General features: G+C 34.8%; 1 protein-coding gene across 1 annotated transcript in view; it reads left to right on the top strand.

The window, feature by feature from the left end:
* Positions 1 to 25190, top strand: part of LOC145279720 (lens fiber membrane intrinsic protein-like) — a 311829-nt gene extending 286639 nt beyond the window's left edge. The window contains exons 2-3 of the mRNA XM_080131010.1: positions 7826 to 7966; positions 24491 to 25190. Coding sequence (XP_079987136.1) covers positions 7826 to 7966; positions 24491 to 24693 — 344 coding nt within the window. The 3' untranslated portion in view covers positions 24694 to 25190. The remainder of the gene's footprint in view (positions 1 to 7825; positions 7967 to 24490) is intronic.
* Positions 25191 to 27146: the final 1956 nt, after the last annotated feature.

The raw sequence follows: 27146 nt of genomic DNA, 5'->3' as shown, positions 1-27146 counted from the left end.
GAAAACCTAAGAATAAACGAAGTAAAAAAAGAAAACAGAAAAACGTACCCGGGTGGTGGGAGGGGGGAGTAATACAAACATCGAAAAAAAACACAAAAAACTAACGTAAGGCAAACAAACGATGTTAAATGTAAAAATCGAAAAAACAAAAACAAAAAAGAAAACAGAAAAACGAACGTTAAAACTAAAAACAAAAAAACACGTGAAAAATGGCTTAAATAAACCTGTTTCGATATTAAAATTTAAAAAATCGGTGGGTACCCGGGTTTTTTGGGGGGTGTGTGGTCGGTCGGGGGTGGGGGTGTTAATGAAAACCTAAGAATAAGCGAAGTAAAAAAAAACAGAAAAACGAACGTTACGTGAAAAATGGCTTAAATAACCCTGCTTCAATATTTAAATTTAAAAAATCGAAAAAAAAAAATCTCACACCACGATTCGAACCCAAAACGCTTAGATAATGACCCAACACTCTAACCAACTGAGCTAACACGACGTACATGAAATTCAATCAGTTCTTCAACTATTTAAACTAAATCAGGTCATGACGTCATCTGACGCATGCGTAGAACCGATCTCGTCATGAGGGGACGGTTTTTGTTGACCCCCACCCTTGTAGAAAATTGTTGATTTCAGGGTGAAAAAATTAACGTTTTTGGCCAATTTTTCGATATTTTTTGGGCGAATGATGGAGCTTCAATACGATACCAAGTTTGTTAATCTTTGTTCTGTCTGTCGAAAGTTTTTAGCGAACACACAAACACACATACACACATACACACATTTTCGCTTTTATATATATAGATGATAGGTTATGAAAAGGAAGCGTTGTAAAGAGGTAGCTTCGAATTTGGGGGTATCAAAACCAAAGCCAAATATGATGAAAGTAAAAATAAAATAGATAAACCCCATAATTTATTATACCATACCTGTTCACACTGAAACACTTATCACAATATTCTGTGGATCTATATTAAAAAACCTTGTTAGACATATTTCCATTCTATGGAGGTCAGGCGGGAACGAACACCCCATCATTTTATTATACCATATTTCTTCAAACTGAAACATAATTATCAAAGTATACTTACGCAGATAGATATGAAAAGTCTTTATTAAAGCTTGTACCTATTTCCATTCTATGGACGCCAGGTGCGAACGCAGACCCCACAATTTTATTATACCATCCCTATTTAAATTAAAATATACTTATCAAAGTATTCTTATGTACGGGTATCAAAAACACTTGTAAACGTTTGTTTTTTTTTTTTAATTTTTAATCTTTTATTTCCATACTTTGTGGACCAGGCGCGTACGAAGACCCCACAATTTTAATGAATCATCATTATGCCAGATCAAACATACCCATTCCTGTGTCTCGATACATCTATCATTATATGTGATCAGTTTTCTATAATAGTCAACCATATAGGAGCCTATTCGTGACCAGATACACACACAGACGTTCAGCTTTATATTATAGATTTGTTAAAATATAATTATCAACTGACACGTGTTTCGTCGTCTAGGACTCATCAAAGTGGCATAACCTAGCGAGATTCGAAATCGGGACCCCATTGAGAGCAGCCTAAACTTTTATCACTGACTCATCCCGCGCGACTGCTGGACGTCGCGATTTTTATGTAGATGTTATTTATATATATATATATATATATATATATATATATATATATATATATATATATATATGTGTGTGTGTGTGTGTGTGTGTGTGTGTGCAATTTAACGGTGGCATGTCTGCTGAGTTCGGGGTGAGGAGTGGTGTCAAACAGGGTTGTGTGTTGGCCCCAACACTCTTCGGCATCTTCTTCTCCCTACTCCTGAAGCATGCTTTCAAGAACACAACGGATGGAATCTGCTTGCACTCCAGGTCAGATGGTGGTCTCTTCAACATCACCAGACTCCGCTCCAGGACAAAGACCAGGACAGTTCGGATAAGAGACATGCTGTTTACCGATGATGCAGCTATAGCATCGCATCAGGAAGATGGTCTTCAAAGACTGATGGACAGGTTTGCTAATGCTTGCAGCCTGTTCGGTCTCACCATCAGCCAGAAGAAAACCCAAGTCATGGGACAAGCAACCGCCTCTCCACCCAGCATCACAATCCAAGGCACACCACTAGAGGTCGTACGCCAGTTTCAATATCTAGGCTCCACTGCTTCAGACACCCTCTCATTGGACGTGGAGCTAAACAAAAGGATTGGAAAGGCATCCACAACCCTCTCTAAACTAACTAAAAGAGTCTGGGAAAACAGGCACCTTACCACCTCCACCAAGATGACCGTCTACAGAGCGTGCATTCTCAGTGTTCTACTGTATGGGAGTGAATCCTGGACTACATACTCAACACAAGAGTGGAAACTCCAGGTCTTCCATATGAGGTGTATACGTAGGATACTTGGTATCACATGGCAGGACAGAGTGAGTAATACTGATGTTCTGCAGAGAGCGGGCATCCCATCCATTTACTCCCTACTGCGTGAGCGACGTCTTCGCTGGCTGGGCCATGTGCGCAGGATGGATGATGGGCGCATCCCTAAAGACCTTCTCTATGGCGAGCTTGCCTCAGGCTCAAGAAAGAGGTGGCGACCCCATCTTCGCTACAGGGATGTCTGCAAGCGTGACATGAAGGCTCTTTCGGTGGACAGGAATACATGGGAAGCCTCTGCAGCTGACAGAACTGCCTGGAGGAAAATGATATGCCAGGGGATTATCATCAGCGAGAGGACCCTCCATGTTGAAAACGCTGCAAGGAGAGCTAGGAGAAGAGCGAGTGTACAGGCGGAACAGCCGGACGAAGCGGCAAATTGTATAACAACCTTCGTATGTCAAGGCTGTGGCAGACTATGCAAATCAAGAATTGGTCTCTACAGTCACACAAAAGGATGCATACAGGCAACATCTTAATACGGCGCTGATCCATAGTCGTTTCGACTGACGGATGCCACACACACACACACACATATATATATATATATATATATATATATATATATATATATATATATATATATATATATATATATATATATGTGTGTGTGTGTGTGTGTGTGTGTGTTTGCCTAATATATATGTGTGTGTTTTTACCTAAATGCTAGTTGGGAAATTTTCCCTTTAACCAATTTGGTACCCCCATATGGGGAGCGGCATATATATTGTTTTTAAAATATAATTATCTACTGACACGTGTTTCGTCGTCTATGAATCATCAGAGGTACTGAATCTAGCGAGATTCAAAATCAGGACCCCACGGTAATGAGCCTAAACTCTTAACCCGCTCGTCCACCTCGTCCGACTGTTTGGATATATATTAAATTATTTACGAAAGTGTATTTTTACCAAAATGCGAGTTGGGAATAATTTTCAGCCAATCTGATGAGTCGTAGACGACGAAACATGTGTCAGTGGATAATTTTATTTTAAAACCAATATATATGCCACTCCCCATATGGGGTACAAAATTGGTTAAAGGGAAAATTATTCCCAACTCGCAGTTAGGTAAAAATCCACTTTCGTAAATAATTGAATTCATTCAAAAACGTATCGCAAAAATAAAAACAAATAACATCTAAGTAAATCGCGAACGGGTTAAGAGTTTAGGCTCATTGTCGTGGGGTCCTGATTTCGAATCTCTCTAGATTCAGCCACTCTGATGAGTCGTAGACGACGAAACACGTGTTAGTGGATAATTATATTTCAAAAACAATATATATATATATATATATATATATATATATATATATATATATATATAATGATTTAAAGGTTATGAGGGCTTTTTGAAGCATGAAAACGATGTTCCTTTTTGTATTTAATATTTTATTTTTATATTTCAAGCAGTCCTCCGCTCTTGGTAACAAAAAATTATCGAATATATATATATATATATATATATATATATATATATATATATATATATATATATATATATATATATATATTTAAAGCCATCTGAAATTGACACAGTTCCTTTTCCCTATTCAGATCTGACATAATGTTATTTGAGTCATTAATATCCGACATAAAATATAAGATATGTTATTAAGACCTGATGCAATTCACTTTTATTTCTTATAGCCTGACTCAGTTCTTATTTCAGTATTAGGACTACTTCTAGTCATATCGACCTAGTACAGTTCTCGTCCCATCGTTATACGCCGATAAGTCTAAATTCACAATTGTGACTCGATAGTCTTGTTGACGTGTTCGCCATTATTTCAATTTCCTTTTAATAAGCATTCGTCACACCCTCGTTTTCTACGTTAAGACCTTACACAGAAAACCTTTTGCTATTATGATATGTAAGGTTCAACTTTTCGCTATTGAGATCTAATACATTCGCCTATAAAGCATTAAGGTCTGATACCGTAACCTTTAAGCCATTAAAACCTTACACAGTAATTAAAACTTGATATCGTCTCTACTTAGTATGGCCAAACACAATCAAATTTTCACCATTAAGACCTGACACAGTTTGCTTTAACCATCATTAACTGACATAGGAGAATGTAAAGTCCATTTTTACCCATTATAAGTTGATAGCCGTTATGACCTCGCACCGTTCACTATTGACCTGAGACAATTTCGTTTTCTTCCATTAAGATTGGGCACATTTCTCTTTCGTCATTAGAAGACATAAGGTCTGTTTTCAGTTATTAGCATTATTATTTTAGTCATTAAAACCACTTTACCCATTACAAACTGACATAGTCTCCATTGATCATTATAATTTGACACAGACCCTCTTTATAATTAAGACTGGATATGATGCCATTTGCGCTATTAGACACAGCTTCTTCTCAGCCATTAAGATCTGACACACTTCGCCTTCGCCTTAAGCGTATGACATGATCGCTATTTTAACATTAGGACAAGACAAAGTCTGGATCTGGACAATAGAACTTGATAAAATCTTTGTTAAAGCCCCGACATTACCATTTCCACTATTATAATCTTACGTGATCATGTTTTGGTGATTATACGCCTCGGTGCCCGGCGTTGCCCGGGTGTTTGGAGGTGTGTGTTGGAAAAAAAGTGGTAGTAGGCAGGCAGGCTCGAACCCGTACCGCGAAGGAGGAAAAGAATGTGAAAAAAACATAACGTCTTTGCTGTTGCACCTACCGCCAAACCGGAAGTGACAAATGTTTAAATTAAGGCTAGTCAATGGAAAAGAAGGAATTACTTTGGAAAATATCGGCGAAAAAAAGCGACAACCCCTGTAGAAAAGTGCCCAGTTGAAGGTGAAGGAATGCTTGTTTTTAGCCAATTTTTCGATATTTGTCGTCCGACGGGTGGAGCTTCAAAACGATACCGATCTCGTGAAAATCCGCCGCCTCTGTCGAAAGTTTTAGACGTATATACATGCAGACATACATACATTTAAATAGACAGGTGAGATTTATATAATAGCAGATGACATGACGCAATACCATTTTCGCTATTATTACCAAGTCTCTCTCTTTTCTAATTAGCATCATACATAGTTTCATTTTAACTGTTACGACCTTTTCGCCATTATTTACTGACACACACACACACTTTCAGAATTGTGACATGTAAAATACACTTGTAGCCATCCGGATGTAACTCTTTAAAACCTTATAATGATGTCTCTTTAAAACCTTATAATCCTCTTCGAGCTATTAAAATCTTTTACCGTACTCTATGCATCATTAGTATCTTTGTATCGATCAGTTACTGTCCTCTTTAAACTATTAAAAACTGACACCGTCGCTGTTTTCATCAATAAAACCTGAATCAGTATCTTTTTCAATATTAGAAGTTATGCTTTTAGGACTTAACTATTTTCCATTTTGATTTTAAGACATTTTTTACAAGGGAGTCAATGCTTATCAATGTACAGAGGCTAGTTGAGGATAAAGGGTAAATGAGTGAACACTGTGATGACCCGTAAGAGTAGAAATAGGGTAAGATTTAATTATTTATAAGGATGACTCAACAAGAACTTATTTATGTTGAACTGTAAAACGATCATGTTATAGTCAGCTGGGCAGCAATGATGTGGTAGTGTGTTCCACGGATGGGCAGCTCTAGGAAACAAGCTTTTCTCATGAAAGATTCGTTTAGTTTTAAGTAAAGATAAAGAGTAAGGAAAATTGTTGGCAGTGGTTGTTGCTAGGCAAGTGTTCGCCGTCAATGTTTTATGGGGGTGAACCATAGATTGAAGCTCAGTCGATCCCCTGCCATCAAAATAATTATAGAGCAGTAGTAAACTCTTAACGTTTCTCTTGTGAAAAGAGGTAGTAAGGAGAAGAATGGGACATCCCCCACCCGGTTTCGAAGCCGGTTTTGTACTCTGTCCAGGCAGGAAAGGATGCTCTGAGCAGCCCCTTCCTCAGATGTAGCAATAGTAGACAAAGACCTCCTTTTGCTATTAGGTCGTGTAAGGCCTTTTCTGTTATTATATCCTGACGCATTCTACTTGACGACATTATCTGATACTATCCTCTTATTGTCATTAGAACCTGAAATATTTTACTTCTTACTATTAGGACCTAAAGCTCATGCGGATACTTTTTATTTAAATATTTACATAAGAAATACAATTCCATCGCGTTTCTCTTCTCTACAACCTCTTTCGCACAAAAGAGACCTTGCGAGCTTGTCTCTACTCTATCATTATTTTCATGGTAAGTGCTCGTCTGAGCTCCGATCTATCGGACTGCCTTTCCCAACTCTCGACTAGTTACAACTACTACCAACAATTTCCTCCACTCTCTGTCTGTGCCTAAATCTAAATGCAGATTTCCATGGACAAAGTTTTTTTCCTAGAACTGCCCGCCCTAGGAACTCTGTTCCGTTGGCCTGCTTTTCAGCTGACTATAATATAGTCGTCTTCAAGTCACATGTAAACAAGTTTTTGTTGAGCCGTCGCCTATAATAATCCAATTATACCTAATTTCCATTATTAATGATTACTATGCTGTTGTCCCAATGACCACCGTGCAATCATTAACCCTTATCCTTGAGTGGCCTTCGGGTCTTGTTACGTGGGGATTCACTTATAAAAATAAATAAGAAATATTTAAATTTGGTTGAGAAAACTCACAGTTGATTATTTAATTGTAAAGAAAAAAATCATGCTTGTGCAGTTTATGGACCGTGATATTTTTAGATAGTATTTTCAAGTATCTTTTCTTTATCAAATTGTTAGAGTCTCAAATCATATATGGTCCGCACTATTGGTCAAGTTCCAGCCTATGTCGTATCGGAAGTACTTTAATAGATTGTGCTCTGATGAACTGGTAGAACGGTATGTCCCCTCGACCTACATATTCCCGAACAACTTCATAAGCAGTAAAATCCCACGCTTTCACAATAGAGGCCTCACATCGCCAAAAAGTTCTAATGATTTCTTCTCTCAGACTGCTAGACTTCGGATTTCCCTCTTTGTTCCCTGATTCTCTGATTGTATTGAGATGCAAAGTTAAAATGTGAATAGACATCTCGCTACTCAACTCCCCACAATCTCTTGTTAGACATGATCCCAAATAGTAGCCACTAAAACCTTAGTGTGAATACAGAATAATTTTTTTAAAAAAACTATGTTTACAATGGCTTTCAAAATAATAAAATTATTACTTCAATAAGGCCCCTAAACTGCATAAGTACCAAAATATGTGTATGTTTTGTTTTTTCCTTGATTATTCTGACTGATTTTCTTGTTGGTAAATATCTATTTTTAATTTATATTTCTTCTTCGATTACCCACTTCCATTGTTTTATGCCATCTCTGTCTTCAATTATTATTAACTTTTTTAATTCTTGCTTCCGTTTTGTTACAGAGTGGATTCATGCAGCCCAAGCCTTGTATTCAGTCGGATTCGCTTGTGGCCTCATTAGTTTGATGATCGCGACTGTGGCACTCTGCTGTAACTGTAATAGCAACGCACACAAGGCAGTGGCCGTTTTGCTTATGATTGCAGGTGAGTCCGTTTATTTCAATTTTGGAAAAATAAAGAGAACGCAGAATGTAATATTAAAGATGAGTAACTTCTCTCGTGTCAGCATGACGTAAGATACATCTGGAAACAGCTAGGGGACAGATATTACCATACCAAATTGAGATTACGTCCTCCCCAATCAGTTAACAAACATTATTGACTATATATGTGCGTATGTTACATACCGTTATATATACAGTCATAATTATTTATGTATAATAGATACGCGCTGTGACGTCATATACACTCACAAATGCCTTTTTTTTTTCATATGTGATGATTTCGATTCATTGTCCTAACCTATTTTCTTATCGTAAATTCTTAATTTAGACTGATTGTCATTTGTTTACAATTCCACTCCCGTCATTTTTGTTCATTGCTTTATTTTCTATTTGATCCAGATATTTTACTTGTCTTTATTTAAACTTTCATTATTTGTTTAACATATTTTCATTATTATTATTAAAGCCATTCCCTTATCTGTCAAATATTTCATTTGTTATACAAATTGCATAGTTAAACTAGCTAACGTACTCGACTCTTATCGTACGGCCTCAATTTGTTACACATGTTTCGATTGCGATTTCTTTCTAAATCCATCGTTATCAGGCCATTAGTTTCAAATGTTAAAACCAATGGTTTGATGACGCTGAGTTTCGAAAAGTCACTGCTGAAACATCCATGCACATACGTATCCAATAATGTTTGTATGAATAAAGAAAAATTATATAATATGTATATGGTAAGTAAGCTATACAAAAAAGTGTTTCATATCCTAGTGGATGTGTCAGACTAAATACATAGATTTATATTCTATAATTCTTCGCCATTGGTCTTTTTCCTTGCCGGGATGATGTATTCTTGTATGCAATCCTAGGAGGTCCACATTCCAAGACTTTGCTTCTCTCTTTAAAAAGAGATTAACTTTTTGTTAATTGTATGAGGCGCCCCCACTGAGCAATGCCGGTGAGGCTACTCGAGCATTTTTATAGTCATGCTTCTCGGGTCTGCTCAAGCATTTTGTTGTGCTCTGCTTTTTGGGCGCTGGTTTTTAATCCTACCCTCTGGCCTTGTGTCACATCTTCCTGTGGTGAGAGAGAAGTAAATACTATCTACAAACGATTTCAACAAAGTTAAGTATTTCTTCTAATTCTAAATTTCATCTTTTCTGTCATCGGTCAGTGAAGGAAAAATCCTTATAGACTGAGGCTACTTTTTATTCCAATTCAGGCTACCTCCTTTTAGGGAGTTGGATCTTTCCCACGTTAAAAACTGACTGCTCTCGTGAGGAGGAAAGTAAATAGGAACTTCGCCTTTGAGCTGGAGGTCAAATTTGTTCCGTTCTCGGTCAGAAGAAGAGAAATCCTTCTCGACTGGAGCAATTTTTTTATTTTTGTCCCATTAAAAAAGGGAATAGAAAGTGAACCTAATTTTACTTTCATCAGACTCGTAATGTAACGCTACACACAATTTACACACGCGTTAACATGCAGACATCCGGAACCCAACACATTGTAGATACAGTCACAACAAAGACAAAGTATAGGAAATAACAACTTTTAACTCAATGTTTTAGATTTTAAGAAAAGACTTTTATTTCTCATTATCCTTCCACGCGTTAATTTTCGTTACAGCTATGACGTCACCACGTCTCTAACGTGCTCGTCAGTCTATGCACACGTTCTTTTTAGAGTTTTTCTTTTCCCTTACCGTGATGTTACTTCGCACATGGCTCGGCATTTGCATGCAGCCAACATACGCGCGTCCGCGCTCTGTTACAGTAACTGTCTCTTCCTTTATTTTGTCCTTTAGAACTCACAGTACATTAGCAATGATTTTGACAAAGGAGGAAGTATTGCAATTTGGTGGGGGTCTGGATCGATCCATCTAACACTTATCGTTTTTTTTGTTTTTTTTTTTACTTTTGAGTATTTTTTAGCTTCTTACATAAAGTGGCTTTTCATACCTTCTCTGGAGCGATTTTCATTTAAAAAAAAAAGACATTGTGTCTAACTTTTTCCCCGTATGAATTAGGGACATTTTTATCAGTTAACAAACGTAACTAGTATGAATGAGCATTCTAACCTGGTTGGTTTTGTTTACATTGGTTTCCCCGATTCTTAGGATAAGGTACTCACATGATAGAACACGTGGAGGTTTCCAACATCCTCAGTAAAAGTGGCTCCATGGACATGAAATGACCTGAATACTGCGCATGGAATTATCATTCCATATCAGTATCAATTGATCAAATTATCGATTTAAAAAAAATAATGATTATATAAAACTGTTACATATTAGGAACCCTATGTCAGTAGCGATTAAGTTAACTAGTATTAATTTTGGGTTAAGCACATTGAGTGCATGTCATGATAACCCAAATCAGCAAAATAGAAACATTCCCAGGGTTGAATCAATGATGACTGACATGTGAGATTAAAATAAAGCGGAGGTTAGATAAGTTAGACAAAACAGAGTCGAGATGATGAACGAGGCCACGTTTTGCGAGCTGAAGGAAAACGAAGGTTTTCAAATCAGTTGGTCTGTGGAAGCCGAGTAGAAGATATCGAATAATGCGAGTCTGCCATAGGCTTCGCGCTAGGCAGGTGGTCAATAATTTAGAAAGAAAACTTTGATAATCGCTAAGTGCGGAATGTTACATCGACCTAACATCTGTTCGCATGTCACCATTTCGGTTAAGAAGTTTAAATAATTAGCTTACACACACACTCTCTCTCTCTCTCTCTCTCTCTCTCTCTCTCTCTCTCTCTCTCTCTCTCTCTCTCTCTCTCTCTCTCTCTCTCTCTTTCTCTCTCTCCGGTGTGCGTCGATTCTATCCAAAAAAATAAAACCTTTAAGAAACTGTTAACGAACGCATTTTTTTTTTTTTTTTTTTTTTGCATTTCTTTCAGGACTGAAAAGAAGCGGCAATCTCATAAAAAAGAAGCGACTATTAAAAAATTAGAATAAAAGGCTCGCGTGTAAATACCCGCTCCCGTATAAAGACATTGATTTATCAAAAAATAAATAACAAAACCAAAATCCAAAAAAATTATCTCGTTTTTCGAGAATTGGCAGCAACTGTTTCTATGATTACTGAGAATACCTTGAAATAACAAATACCTCAATAGATGCATCATCATAAAAAAGTGTAATAAAACCATATATTTCTATAAGCAACACCCTATAGCTCAATACACAAAAAAGAAAAACGAATTTATAGGGGTATAGATGTATGTGTCTGTGTGTCTCTGTACATTTCCCTATGCAATAACTCTGTCAATTTTCAGTCTGCAGACTCGAAATTTGATATACAGAGTACTGGGATTTGGGAAGATTTTTGTAATCAGTTTTCGGTTAGAAATTTGGCTGTTTATGGGTCAACGTTCAACGATTTGACTTTTGAGAACTCTATCAAACTCCTCCGCCAATTTTGGGTCTAAACACTTGAAATTTTAGATATAGGTTCCTTGGACATGGATCTAACTTAATAACTTGATTTGAGCCCAAAACAATAAATATTAAGGGGTCATAATGGGAGTCAAATTTAAAAAAATTGACCTCTGCGGTCTCTACCAAATAACTCAGACAATTTCTGGTCTAAACATTTGAAATTTTACATAAAGGGTATTCAGAGATAGAGCAAGCTATTTAATCGGTTTGGGTCGAAAATTTGAACTACCAATATATAAATATATGTATGCATGTTTGCATGTCTGCCTAAAACTTTCGAAAGGGGCGTTTGATTTTCACTAGATCAGTATCGTTTTGAAGCTCGTCCCTTCAAACGACAAATACCGAAAAATTCGCTAAAAATATTAATTTCTTCACGCTCAACTGGGCACTTTTCTACAGGGAAGGGTCACTTTTTTCGCTGATATTTACGAAAGTCATCCCCTCTTTTCAATTGTCTAGTCTTAATTTAAACATATGTCACTTCCGGTTTTGCGGTGGTCGTAACAGCAAAGACGTCTCGTTTTTTATCCGTTCTTTTCTTCCTTCACGGTACGGGTTCGAGCCTGCCTTCCTAATACCACTTTTTTTTTTTTTTTGCTCAACATATACCTCAAAACACCCGGGCAATGCCGGGCTGAAATGCTAGTATATATATATATATATATATTTATATATATATATATATATATATATATATATATATTCATGGAGTTTGATTTCATTGTTTTATAGAAGAAAATTGTGGTTTTTGTTTTTGACTTTAACGAACATAATTGGATTTTGTAAAGAGAAAGAATAAAACAATAACATCAATGTTTTGTGCATTTTAGGCCAGAGGGGCAATATCTTTATATTCTTCAGCAGCCTGATCTGGTAGCACCAGACCCTGGGCGTCATTAGAAATTTTGATGGTTCAATTCAAGCGTTAATCGCTGATGTCTGTTGTCGTAATTTTCTATTAAATGTTTTCTATTAAAGGTTATTAAGGTCATCATTGCCCTCCTTTCACTTGTTTATTTGCTTTCGGGTAAAATGTTCAATACTTATCTTCCTGTCGTCACCGATATTAACACTTTTTCTACAGAAAGCGGATATATCCACTCAAACTTTATTCCTCAACATTGATAAAGCCCCTCCTTATACAGAGAGAAGCGGATGTGCTGTCAATGACTTCCAAACATAACGGCAAACCTTGCTGACCCAGTTTGTTTGTTTTTTTTTTTAACTCTTTCACCAATTTCTTAATATTGTTACATATTTTATCAAATATCTATTTTCATAGCAAAAATTAAATATTTTTAGTAAAAGACATGAAACATTTACATAGAAGAAATGAGAGACTGTATTACAGAGACAAGGCATTTTTCACCATTATAGCCTGACATGGGCACCATTTTAGTCATGACACAATCTCATTTGTGACATTAGGATTTAACACAATCTCTTTTTAGTAATTAAAATGAAATACACTCTTCTTTCGCCATTGAAACATATAAAGTCTACTTATAGCAATTAAACTTCTCTTCGATATTTTAATTAGTACCATCATTGCCCCCATTCGATTAATGTTAAAGAGTGAATAAGTACATTTCAAATATTTTTAGTTGGGGGTGGGGGACAATTTTGCTGCATTTTGAAAAAAATCATTAAAAATTTAAATGGTATTCTTTGACACTATCTCTTCGTTAAAATAAAACTCGTGTCGACACATAAAATATTGCTACCACCACAACCTCGACATTTTCCCGTACACAAATCAAACTAAGTTCGATTTTGTCTCGTTTTTCAAAGTCTGCGATTTTGAGCTAAACCGAATCTGTAAATAGAAAAACGAACGTCACTTAAAGCCAAAAGAAAGTTTATTGATTTTCCAATCAATATTTGACACGCATTTGTCGTGAGACAGGTGAACGTCTCGAACTTATTTCACCGATATCTAGTCTTTTTCTTTTTCATTTTTTTTTTGTTTTGTTTTTTTTTGCTCCTATCAAATCAGTTTTGCTGTTGACTTGCGATTTCTTATTCAATTGAAATTAATTGACTGCTATTAGTGAAAGCCGGAACATTTCAGATGATAAAATAAAGGAAAGAAGAATATTGATTACGAATTTTCTCTTCGAAATAAATATAAAAAAACATCCGATTTTCTCTGCATGATTGAGGATTGACAAAGCGATTTTAAAAGAGAATCGCTCAAATCGTTTCAACATTCTTTCAGTTGCACACGTGTCGGGATTTTGCCTCTAAAAACATAATTCATATTCTTATGCATGGAAGCTACTTGCCTGATTATAAAGAGCTCAGTTATGCGTGAAGTGTTCTGATTGGCTGAGGCTAAGGAGCTCAGGACAGCATAGAAAGTTTGCTTTTTATGCATTTGAAAAGTTTGGACTTTTTGAGATAAGGATTTCGAATTATTTGGATTATCCGAACTGTTCTTATTTGAGAACCTTTGACCTACGTTAGGTGTATATAGCTGAACTTTTTTCTACAAGGGAGTCACCACTTATCAAAGCCAGGAGGCTACTTGAGGATAAGGATTACTGAGTGTACAGTAGTCAATGAGAAACTGTTGCGGTAATCGTTAGTAGTGGAAATTTGGTAAAATGGATTACTTAAGGGGACGGCTCATCAAGAACTTGTTCATGTTGGACTTGAAGACGACCATATTGTAGTCAGTCGGGAAGCAGAACAGAGTTCCACGGGCGTGCAGTTCTAAGAAAGAAACTTTGTTCATAGAATCTACGTTTAGGCTTAGGCACTGATAATGAGTTGGGTAAATTATTGAGAGTGGTTTCAGATAGACAAGTGTTTTTTCGTGAAAGTAAGGCCATAAAGGGTAATTTGCACAGAATTTCGAATTAATCCTTTATTTAATCCACGGCGGTAGTATGCTCTCGTTCTGTCAGCCATGACTGGGTAAATGCCCTAAGTTATTCGCAATTGTATTTTGAGTGTCGCCCGCACTAAAGATTGGACCTTCAACCTCCAGAAGATGAAACTTACAACTGAATTCTACCAAGTACTCTATTTATTATGGACGTGAAGATCTTGAAAAGTGTTGTTATTTTACAGTGTATAACTTTGCTTTTGAGGAGGTGGCATGAATCTGCCTTCTTCAGGTGCAGCATCTAAAAAAATTTTTTTTTTATAGAGGCAATTTAATCGAATCAATGTTTATTCATTTGTCGCCCTAAGTGCTAGGAAATGTAACAACTAATTTTATGTTTTGTCGTTTTGTTAATTCATTATTTTATATTTTTTCTATAATCTCTCAAATATGTGTGAGGGTCTCTGCTTCTCTGTCTGGCAAAGCAATGTAAAACAAGGTCCTATACCATGATCAAACGAAATGTTTCCCGGGTAATATACAGTAGCGTCCAAAACTAAGGGACAAAATTTTAAAACCTAATATTTGTTAGAAATAACAACTGTGAAACGCTGAAATTTGAATAACTGGTAGTCGTTATCATCCATAATAACCTACTAAAATTTGAATCATTTGCAAAGGATAGAAAAAGAATTACAACAATTTTTTATTTATTTTCAAAATGGAAACGTCCAAAAGTAAGGGACAAAATTGAGAAAAATAATGTAAACAGTATGCTATATTAAAATTTTTTGATTTGCTTTCAAGAATAAGTTTTACTTAGTCATTTGTAAATGTTGCATTAGCCGGCACCATGGCGAAACGCCAAAAGCCTGATTACTCTGTGAGACAAGCTATTGTGAAGCTACACAAGGAAAAGCACACCCTTAGAGAGATTTCAGAAAACGTGAAACGTTCCAAGAGTGTTGTACACAGGATTGTTAAATCCTACAATGATACAGGCAAAATAGTTAGTGTTTTTAAAACCAGCAGACCCCGCAAAACTTCGGCAAGAGAAGATCGAATAATGCAGCGTATGTCATTAAAGGACCATTTTAAGTCTTGCACATAAATTTAAAGGGTTATGAATAGTACCTCATGTGCTAATGTGTCAAGACAGACTGTTTCTAGAAAACTGCAAGAAATAGGGCTGTTTAATCGAACCCCAGGGAAGAAACCACTTGTTAGTTCGAAGAATAAGAAGAGATTAGAGTTTGCCAATAGGTATGTCATTTGGACATATGAAAATTGGGCAAAAGTATTTTCATGGAATGAAAACAAGTTTAATTTATTTGGAAATGATGGAAAAACAATGTAAAGAGACGTATTGGTGAAAGATTAAGTGAAAAGTATACTAAGAAAACTGTCAAGTTTGGGGGCGGAAGCGTCATGGTATTTGGAATGTTTTCTAGCCAAGGTACAATGCATCTTGTCAGGTTAAAAACTCGTATAAACACGCAAATCTATAAAACATTGCTCAAGATCATGTTGTGCCAATCATACAGAATTCAGGTTTTGATAGGGCTACATTTATGCAAGATAATGCCTCATGTCACAAGACAAAGGTGGTACCTTAGCGAGTAAGATTTCGAAATTATGGATTGGCTACCGCAAAGTCCTGACTTAAATCCAATAGAAAATCTTTGGAAGACCTTAGGATTGAAAGTTATGGAAAGAAATCTCACTAACGCGGAGCATTTGTGGGTGAAGCTTCAAGAAGAATGGTCTAAAATTAGTATCGAGGATTATCAAGAACTGATTCGTTCTTGTAGTCGAAAATGTGCAGCTGTCATTGAGCGCAAGGGCTAATTTACTAAATATTGATTGTACATTATTTCATTGTTTTTTGGCTTTTTACATTTTTTTTCTCAATTTTGTCCCTTACTTTTGGACGTTCCCATTTTGAAAATAAATAAATAATTCTTTTTCTATCCTTTGCAAATAATTCAAATTTTAGTAAGTTATTATGAATGATAACGACTACCAGTTGTCAAAATTTCAGCTTTTCACATTTGTTATTTCTAACAAATATTAGGTTTTAAAATTTTGTCCCTTAGTTTTGGACGCTACTGTGTTATGAGTAATCGATTGATGGTATTTATTTTGCATTATGTGAATTATAATAATATTGCGAGCTTTTCGTTCGTGATGGAAATTTAAAAATAGCCAAAGATAACATTCGATTTGTTATGGCTTGGAAATGTTCAAATATTATATATGAAAATGCAATTTTAAAAAATAAATGCCATTAATTTTCATATGAGGGAAATAGCTGATTTAAGAAGGACGAATTAGTAAGTACAGCAAGTCGAGTGTTTAGTAGCTGAGAGCACACATCAAAATTACGAGGTGGTGTGAATTACGATGTCAGTGAAAAGGAGTGCTGTTAATTTCTATTTCGATTAAAGTTTTATTTTTTTAAAAACGCTTAGTATTAAAAACATTTTTGATCGTTGGGAGGTGAATCCACAAAAACACGAAGGCTACAACAAAGCAAGTCGAAGACAAACAAAACGTAATAATAATCAAACAAATAAAGTACGGAGAATGCAAGAATTTACAAAAACAAATAAAATGTCCGTGTGAGTGAAATATATATAAGACAACAACGTAAGTGTACTCATTTTTTATTTATTTATTTAGTTTTTTTTTTTGTTGCGAACTGTTAGCCTCATCTTCATAGTTGTTGTTTCACCACGTTTCGGCCAACTTATCTTCTGGCCTTCTTTAGACGATTAACCGCGACTGGACAGGAATGTTGAGTCTCGTAACTGTTTTCTCAGTAATTGCTGCCTTCCATAGTTACTGTTGTTTCGCCACATTTTTGCCAACTAATCCTCTAGTCTGCTTGAGTAGGATTAAAACCGCCAATTTCATGCAATGCTCACCAGGAACTGTAGAGGCTCAACGCCTCTATCCATTGCGACACGAGTGATCAAGGTTGGATTTTATGGTCTTATAAATGCAATTTTGTGTTCTTATCTGGTCTTCCATTGTCGTGTCCGTACTGAATGCTATATTTTTTGTTTTTATATATTTTTTATTTATATACTAGCGGGGTTACTTGGCGTTGCCCGGGTGTGTCGAGGTGGCGTAGTAAAGAACTCCGAAAAAAAGTGTTAGTAGCGGTGGAGGGGAAATCTAAACAACAGTAGGCATCCCAAATGGAGAGAGTTGTTAAAAAAAAAGTGGTAGTAGGCAGGGAGCCTCGAACCCGTAACGCGAAGAAGAAAAGGGAGGTTAAAAATAAAACGTAACGTCTTAGCCGGTGCGTTCATAGCGAAGCTGGAAGTTGCGAGCGTTGGAATTAAAGCTAGTCAATTCAATGGAGACGATGCCTTGCGAAAATGTTAACGAAAAAAGCCATCCCCTCTTTGTAGAAAACTGTGCAGTTCAGGATGAAGGAATTAATGTTTTGGCCAATTTTTCTATATTTTTCGTCCGAAAGACCGAGGTTTAATACGAAACCGTTTTGTCATGGTCCGACGCGTCTGTTTGAAGTTTTTGCGAGACACACAAACACACACACATACACACATTTTGCCTCTTATATATTATGAAGTCATTTATTTTTTTATAAATAATTTTACCAAGAATTCTTCATAAGTTTTGGTTTCGGTTTCGATTATAGCTGAAGGAGCTCAAGTTATATAAGTTTTGGTTTCGGTTTCGATTAAAGCTGATGCATCCAAGTCATATGGATATATATATATATATATATATATATATATATATATATATATATATTTTTTTTTTTTTTTTTTTTTAATCGCCTGTTTATTATATATGAAAATCGATAGAACATTAACTCTATAATAATATATATACGAAATCTGCAAGAATCAAAATATCATATTTAAGCGTACTTTACGACCGGGCGTCCCTGCTAGCTTGGATAAATACTTTTGCAGTTTTAACAAAAGAGCTACAATAATATCAGAGCGTCTCCATTTACGCTGAACATCTATAGAATGCCAACATCAATATATTACATATGAATGAGTCCCCTGTGGAATTTCTACAGGTCCCGCTAGTATATATAATTATAATTACTGGGAATAAGTTACGATACTCAGCATTCCTATCCCGTCGCGGCTAATTACCTGAAGAAGGGCGGAAGATGAGTTGGCCGAAATGTAGTGAAATAACAATTATGAAGATGGGGCTAACGCTCCGCAAAAAGAATGAATGCACAAATTATGAAGCCTCATTTCAAAAGTAAAAATAAATATAAATAAATAAAAAATAACAATGTTTTCTGTTTTACAAACACGAGTTTCGTTCTGTGCGATCAGCTTTCGGCTGTCGTACATTGTTATCGGATTTTACGGAGTCAATATTGAGAGCCACGGAGTATGATCCGTACACGTATTAATCTTTTAATTTAGTTAAAGTAATGAGAATTTAACTTCAATTCATTGTTTTTAATTGATGTCTCTTTTCTTGCACAAAAACTACTTTTACTTTGTAAAAGAGAACATTTTTGACAGAAAAGAAACTCAACATGTTTTCACGCAAACAAAAATTAAATCGATAATTTTAATTTGATAACATTTATTTAACCTTAAAAATCGCCGTAAAGGATAATTTTTAAAGACAAAACTACTAATTTAAATATGTTAAAAAGTAAATTAGAACACTATACCAATTTATTGATTTTAGATCTTTATTTTGATTTTAAATAAGTAAAAGATTAAAATAAAAAATTTGAAAAATAACCGAGACAGCTGCGCCACTGATATTAATCGCACCAGTATAGATAATTCCTACCAATACGTATGCCAGACGATAAATTATAAGTTCTTCAACTGCTTCATAGTTTTTTTTATTATTATTTTTAAGACGTTAAATAACCGATCCAGAGTTTGCATATGCATAATTTAATGTTAACTTATATTTATATTTTTATTAATGCCCCAAAATTTGTGAGCATTATGAACTTCCATTTTCTTTGTGCAAAATCGCCAATCTTTTTTTTTACGCAAAATAGACGACGTGTGTAAATTAAATTGTGTTGACGGATGACCAAAAGCGGTAAATATAAATAATGGAAGTAAGGCTTATTTTGCTGTTGTTTTGTTTTATTAGACTTTGATATCTACATAAATATTTGATTTGTTAAAAATATAAATTTATTATTTTAAAATATTTATGTATTTATTTGTTCGCTGGGCCAATATTTTTCTTATACAATAAATATGTGAATCCAAACGGTTAACGTATTAGTCAGTTTTAGGTTATACTAGCATATAATATTTTTACGGTGAAAAAAATTGAAAACGTTACTATTAATTCATTTTAGGCTTCTTCTTTTAAATGGTATAATATTTATGATGATAACATTAACTTATATTAAAGTTACATCACTGCAATATTTATGGGGTTAATTCTGTGTCGCGCTTTGGAGGTATCTAGTGAAGATATTAAGAAGCGGTAACTTTGATTTAATGGTCTGTGATGTGATATTGCTTCCGCTCAACTAGGTACTTTGAATATGATACCGAAAAGCAACATTGTTAAGTATTTTAAACCATTTCTTAAATATATTTTTAACAAAATATGACGTTACAAAACAAACGTCAAATAATAAAATAATGGGTTCTTCTGTAGTATAATTGGATTTCAAGCATATGCATTTCAAATAAAAACTATTATCTACTTACGCGTCATGTCGAAATTAATATTAATTACAAAAATTGCAAAAACTCATCCAGTAGATTTATTTTTTAGAAAAAAAAGCCATAGATACTAGCGATCCGCTATTTTCTATTTTGAAATAAGTTTTAATTGAAATCAAGGGACATACGTCAAAAAATAATAGTCTGGATTTAAAGAAGTCTTCCACAGTAAAACATACGATAAATCCCTATAATTTTATTTTTACTTATAATTATTTTTCTACTGTATCATTTTTCGTAATTTTTGGGATTTAAACTAATTTCAACATGACACGTAAGTGCGTAATAGTGTTTTACCTGAAATGCATTTGTCTGAAATTTCATTAAATTGCACAAGCACCAAATAATGTTTACAGAATAAATGAATTAAAATTTTCATTTAAAAATTTCATAAAATCTCCAAAACTTAAATTGGGTGCGTTATTATTATTATTAGTAGTAGTAGTAGTAGTAGTAGTAGTAGTAGTAGTAGTAGTAGTAATAGTAGTAGTAGTAGTAGTAGTAACAATGATAATAATAATAATAATAATAATAATAATAATAATGCAGACAAAACTGTTTGCTTACCCCAAACAAGACATATTGCCAATGAGACGTAAAGAAGTACTGTGATCAGAGGTTCTATTTATAGGAGGCGCCCTACGTGATGAGTTTGATAAAAAAAATTGTTGTCGGGGAAAGAGGAAGCAGTGAGGGAATTCCCAGGACCAGTTGTCCGGTTAATATTGTGGGTACTATTACAGTTTCTTAACCAGAGAAACCCGACTTTTCCTAACTCATAAATATATAAATAGCTGAAAAACAAAGGCGAATCATAACAAACTGGCATCAAAATCAGGCGAGAAAACAAAAGAAAAAACTCACCAAATGTTTTTTTTTATGATCGTTTACATATTTTTGGGTGAATAAAATCAATGGAATATTTTTTCATAAATTGTGTTTTGTTCACAAAAACATCTAAAAAGACGATTTTATTGTGAGTATTAAGCACATATGTAAAATTGTACGGAATTATCACGTTGATACACACGGGTTCCCGTTGGATCACCGAACTTAAGCAGGGTTGAACCTCGTCAGCACGAAATGGGTGACAATTTGGTACTTTCAGGAACTCTATGTCCTCTTCGCTTATTTCAGCATTGTTTGCAGTCGTCTTGGACTTCTCCTTGCCACTGGACTTAAACAGTGTCGATTCAGGAGAGGTGTGGTTGGGATTGCGCAACCCCTGCCTCACAATTACACGTACATATGCCCATAAAGAGGGATACCCTTTGTCTTTCAAGACTGAACGTAGGCATCGTTAAATTAAGGACGGGATTAGTTCCTAAATTTCATTTTCGTTTTTGTATAATTTCAAACAATAGAATTATATCCGACACGCACCATAATAATCGCATTCTTTATATAGATCATTACAACATGTTCAGTTGTTATTGAAAGTAATAAGCGATTTTTTATTCTTTTTTCCTGTCAAATTTGCAAAACATTTCTCATGGCGCTTTACAAAAATCTAACCTCCTATGTAAGTCTAATATTGCATATCAATTAACCTTCATAATTTAAGATTATATATCTGAACATAATACAGTGTATAATACAAAGCTAACAACAACGACAGCTCCTTCTCGCAGTCTTGGTTGTAACTCGTTCAAATAAATAGTTCCATTGAGCAACATTTCATTCATAAACACAAAAAAACTTACAAACAATAGTGAAATATTTTGTAAAAGAAAATGCGGCAAATAACTAAAAAGATGTGTAGGCGTCTTTAACAAAAATGAAACAGCCTTGCCTAAACAAATTCTCATACAAATTCTTAAATCGATGTTGCTGATAAATAGAAATAGATAATTAGAATCAACGTGTAGTACTTGGTCTTCTCTTATAACAAAATAAATCTTTTTTAGGCTAAGATAATTCTTATTTTTCTTTCTTTGGTTGAGCCGGACATTTCCCACATTAAACACTGACCGTATGTTTATTTTGTCCATGTGCGGAAGAAAATAAATCTAGATAGCAATTATAGATTGTGAAATAAGTCCATTGGTCAATATAAAACTGGCTTCAAAATCGCCCTCATCTTCCCCCTACTACCTCTTTCTCGCAGAAAAGACGTTGCTAGTTCATCTCTGCACTATCGTTATTTTCATGGCAACTGCTTCATTGAGCTTTAATCTGTAGTTCCCCTGTAAAATAAATCACGGCAAACACTCGTCTAGTTACAACCACTATAAACAACTTCTCTCTATCTCTATCCAAAACTGAACGGAAATTCCATAAGAAAAATTTATTTTCCATCTGTAGAACACAATACTAGAGGTCTACTTCCCAGCTGACTACAACATGGTCATTTTCAAGTGCAAAAAGTTATTACCCAATTTCCACTATTACCGACCTTCACTGAAATGTTTACACATTATCTTCAAGTGGTCTCTGTACCTTGATAAGCAGAGACCCCCATCTAGTAAACCGAAATGTAAGACATTTTAATGAAATTATTACTATATAAAAATTATTTTGAATGTAGTAAATAAAATTCTTCCCTTTTCTCAATATTTTCGTTTCTTTTTTTCTTTTTGTGTGCGCAATCAACCTTATAAATACTATGAAATCGGCAATGTAAGGTTCAAATCTTCGTGGATCAATTGTAATTATTTTAACGTGTTTCTCTAGATACGAGTTATATATACGCTGTTCAGCTGAGCGTATACAAAACACCGTTTGTAATACACGCAACCGTTCACTCATCCACCTATATATAAAATCGGACGTTCCGCTCTACATTTTAGTTTCTTAAGCCCTAACGAGCCTGTGCTGTTTTTCTGATCCAGTCATGTAATAATTGTTGAACTATGTAAACTCATATATATGTGTGTGTGTGTGTGTGTGTGTGTGTGTGTGTGTGTGTGTGTGTGTGTGTGTGTGTGTGTCTGTGTGTGTCTGTGTCTGTGTGTGTCTGTGTGTGTCTGTGTCTGTGTGTGGCTCGAGCCAGAGATGTCTCGTGTTGCGGGGTTCGAATCGTTCGACTGGTATTAATCGTGACACCCTGCACTGAAGATTCCCGAAAGGATGAAACACTAGTGCCTGTAGGTATTTAACTATTATAGTAAAAATATAATTATGACAGCCCCTTTAAGAAATTCGTTTCTTATCGTTGAGCACTTTCAGTTGAATTAAATAGTAAAAAATAATTATATATATATATATATGATGAAAATGATGGAAATAGTATTCCGACAAAATAGAGAAAATAAAAAGGAACAAACCGTATTATTTGTTCATCAACGTTTCGTCTTTATTTCGAGACTTCCTCTGGATGAATGAGATTAAGAAACAAAAAGAAGAAGAACTGCGTCACACTGTGCACGTGAAACATTTTCAAATATTTTGTACTGGTATTTTTTGTTTCTTAATCTCATTCATCCAGAGGAAGTCTCGAAATAAAGACGAAACGTTGATGAACACATAATACGGTTTGTTCTTTTATATATATATATATATATATATATATATATATATATATATATATATATATATATATATATTAATTTACTATTTAACTTACTGAAATGAGAGACTAAGACGTACAGAGAACATCGAGGTAACATTCTGCTTAGATTATTTATACATTGTTAACAGTGTCTCATACGCACGGCCTACCGGAGAGACTAACCTGATAAAAAAACTTTGTTTCTCTCAGTTCGAAAACGTGACATCATTCGCCACCATTCGCCTGTTTTTGTCTACCGTTTGACTTGCTGTCCTCTTCCCTCAACCTTACGTCACTCGTCTCTGAGAATTATTATTTTGCAGATTAAGGTGATCATCATGCATGTGCACTAAATATGGCCCTTGTAAAAATTCAAACTAATCGCTACTGACGTCTACTCGCCTTCCCCTTTTTTCTCCTACTACTTGCTTCTTCTTGATTTTCATCTAACGCTTTTAATCACTATTTTACATATTGACATATGTTTGAACGGCTTTTTCAAATTGACTTTCACACTAACCTACCCTAGCCAGATCTTGATTTCTCCCTTTATCCCACTCTCTCTCTCTCTCTCTCTCTCTCTCTCTCTCGTCCATTTTTATCCATTTTTCTCATGTTTTCCCTGTGCCCGACCCTGCTACCTAAATTGTTCTACATTTACTAACCCACGAACTCTCATCCATTTTTCAACTTTACTATACCATCGGTATCCTGTTCTACACACATCTCTTTATATTGTACAGATTTGATCGTCTCCCTTATGTCATCTGAACTTATCCTGACTTTAAAACTCATATTACATATGCATCGTATCATTCGTATATTATTTCTTTCCATGCGACGCATGTCCTCAACCGTCACTAGTACAGTTTCACTTCTATACATTATAATAATGTATACATGTGTCTGATAGTCTCTTCCTTTATTGTACAATATAACTTATATGATTATTATTGACCAATTACCAACCGTAAAATATTACTTATATTCGTTTTTTTTTTCTTTTATTTCAGTCCTGTGTATGGGAGTCTGCCTTATTATTTATGGCATTCAGATGAACAAGCAGTACAAGGCCGGTCTGACTTGGAGGGAGGATTCGCGAGCCAAGATATGCTGGTCCTTTTGGCTGGGAATCGGAGCCTGTGCGGTCACGTTCCTCACGTCGGTCATCTACGCCTGTGAGGGCCGCTTCCACCAATACGACAGAGAATACTGAACTGACCTCAAATAACGCCTCCGTCTTCCCATAATTTCCAACATTTCGTTCGTCTCCAGTTTTTTCTTTACAAAAGAAAACAAAAAAGAAACAGAATCAAAACACATTGTTCTCTTTCTCTTTCCCCTCACCTGATCGCCTCTCCCCCTCTCTTTATAAATATATATATATATATATATATATATATATATATATATGTATATATATCCCTCTCAATTATCGCTGCTGCATCACGTGACACTCTGTTTCCTTTCTATGTGCCCCCATCCCTCGGTTTTTGTCCTTTTTTTCCAACTTTTGAAAAGGATGATATTTTTCTTGTGTGTGTTTTACTGCGCCTAAATTATGTATAAATCCAACATCATCACTGATGTATTTAAGTTAAGCCATAAATTGGAATCCAATTTATTTAAAAATTATTCGGCATATCGGTTCTTTCTGTTGCCAACCCTATAATGGATTTCAGTAAAGAGAGATAAACGAAAAAAAAAAAAAAATGCTCTATAATTTATAACTAAGGTTCGTTTCTTGAAACCCTGGATTCCAATTTATGGCCTAGCAATCTCTGTATCATATATCAATAATTATATATATATATATATATATATATATATATATATATATATATATATATATATATATATATATATATATATATATATGCGTAGAGTGCATACACATAGATAAATATATTATGCACCAACATACATGCATGTATACATAGTACATTACCACAGCCTGTCAAAAATGGTGTACTTGATAAATCTGCAGTAGAATATATATATATATATATATATATATATATATATATATATATATATATATATATATATATATAGTGTTGCAAATTGTTCAATAGGGATTCTTTATGCAAATTAGCACTTCCGAATTCCGAAGTCAAAATTACGACGAATATTATATTTGTCTTTTGATGACATCTTCCCTGAACCTGAAGAATGGATGATCATACCCGGGAATGAACACTTGTTACCGGAAAGCCGAAATGAATCAATGAAGACAGAAGGACGTTTGAGCGGCATTAAAAATAAAAGAGAGAGATGAGCGTCTCAACAAATCGAATGCTTTGAAACATCTCCAAAATGTTCCATTCTCAGATCAGAGCCGCATTTCTTTTTTACATTTTTTTTTTTTTTTTTTTTTTTTACTTTTCTAAAATATTTTCTTTTTTATGGTGGGGGAACTGGAATAGCAAAAACCAAAATCAGCTATGAATGATATTTCCCCTCTTTCTAATATCAACAACTTCAAATTCCTCTGTTCGCAGAACTCTTTCCGTCATTCATACAATATTAAGCTTATTTTATGCCAATGATTTCCCTTATGTTTTGAGAAAGTTGAATTTATTTTAATTCTTGTTTAATTTCCTTTTCCGTCTCCTCCTCTCCCTCCTCCTTTCAAAGACAAGGTGACTTTCGGAATTGTTAGATCTTATCAATTCTTTCCTCATATTCGCATATTATTTGAGTAATATACTGATTTCATTTATCATTTAAGCGATTTAATTAATACAATAATTATTATCAAGTCAGGTGTAAAACTAACCGATGTTCGCTTAAGCATCGTGCTGGTAACCTTGAGGCTGACTTAAACCTTCTTTGTCGGAATTAGGTATGCTTCGACTTGATTTTAGAAGGTGCATCCTCCTAGGTATAATCTCCTCTTTCGGGAAGGTGGGTGATTTCCGATCGACTGAAACGTGTCTACCATGGTATACCGACTGGTCTATTCTCGGCAATTTTATATCCGACCTGAGACCTGATTTTCCCCACCTTTCGGCTGTGTCTTACATATAGAAAAGGATAAAATAAGAATCAGTTTTAAATTGTTCAGCTTTTTTTTAAAGAAACATAAGGTATTCTTAACTTGGTGTGATCATTTTACTGTTATTTTTAGATGAACAAATTTGTATTATCCTTATTTTGTTTTTGTTTTTTGTTTTTTTGCTTTCTTTTCTCATTTTTGTTAATGTGCTAGAAATGGGGAGGGTTAGTATTGTGGCCTTAAAGGGCCAAAAAGCAATAAGACAACAAGGAGATAGTTAACAATAGTATGCATTTACATGAAGTACAGGAGTAATGAGTTCCTAGATACTTCTTCTGACTTGGTCATAGCAATTCTGTCTGGTACCACTATTCATGGCATCGTGAAGAGTCCATGTAGTGACGCAATTAGGTAGATCAGCATAACAATTAGTTTTATTAATATTTAGATATTTTCTTCGGTTTTATGCTATGCATATTAAAGCAAAATTTTTACAGAAATCTTAAATGTGGAATTGATCTACCATCACCGGAGCAGATCACAGAGAGCGTCTCCATAGTAATTGCAGATTTTTTTCCCTTGCAGTTTGTTTGCAAACCTACTAAGACTGATTTTTAAATACATCGACTTGTATTCTGAAATGATCACTCATTTTAATAGTGACCAGGTTC

This window comes from Euprymna scolopes, chromosome 7 (assembly GCF_053919585.1).
Source record: "Euprymna scolopes isolate OS-2025 chromosome 7, ASM5391958v1, whole genome shotgun sequence".
Classification (NCBI taxonomy): Eukaryota; Metazoa; Mollusca; class Cephalopoda; order Sepiida; family Sepiolidae; genus Euprymna; species Euprymna scolopes.
Note: the sequence above shows the minus strand (reverse complement) of the source record. Positions and strands in the feature narration are given on the sequence as shown.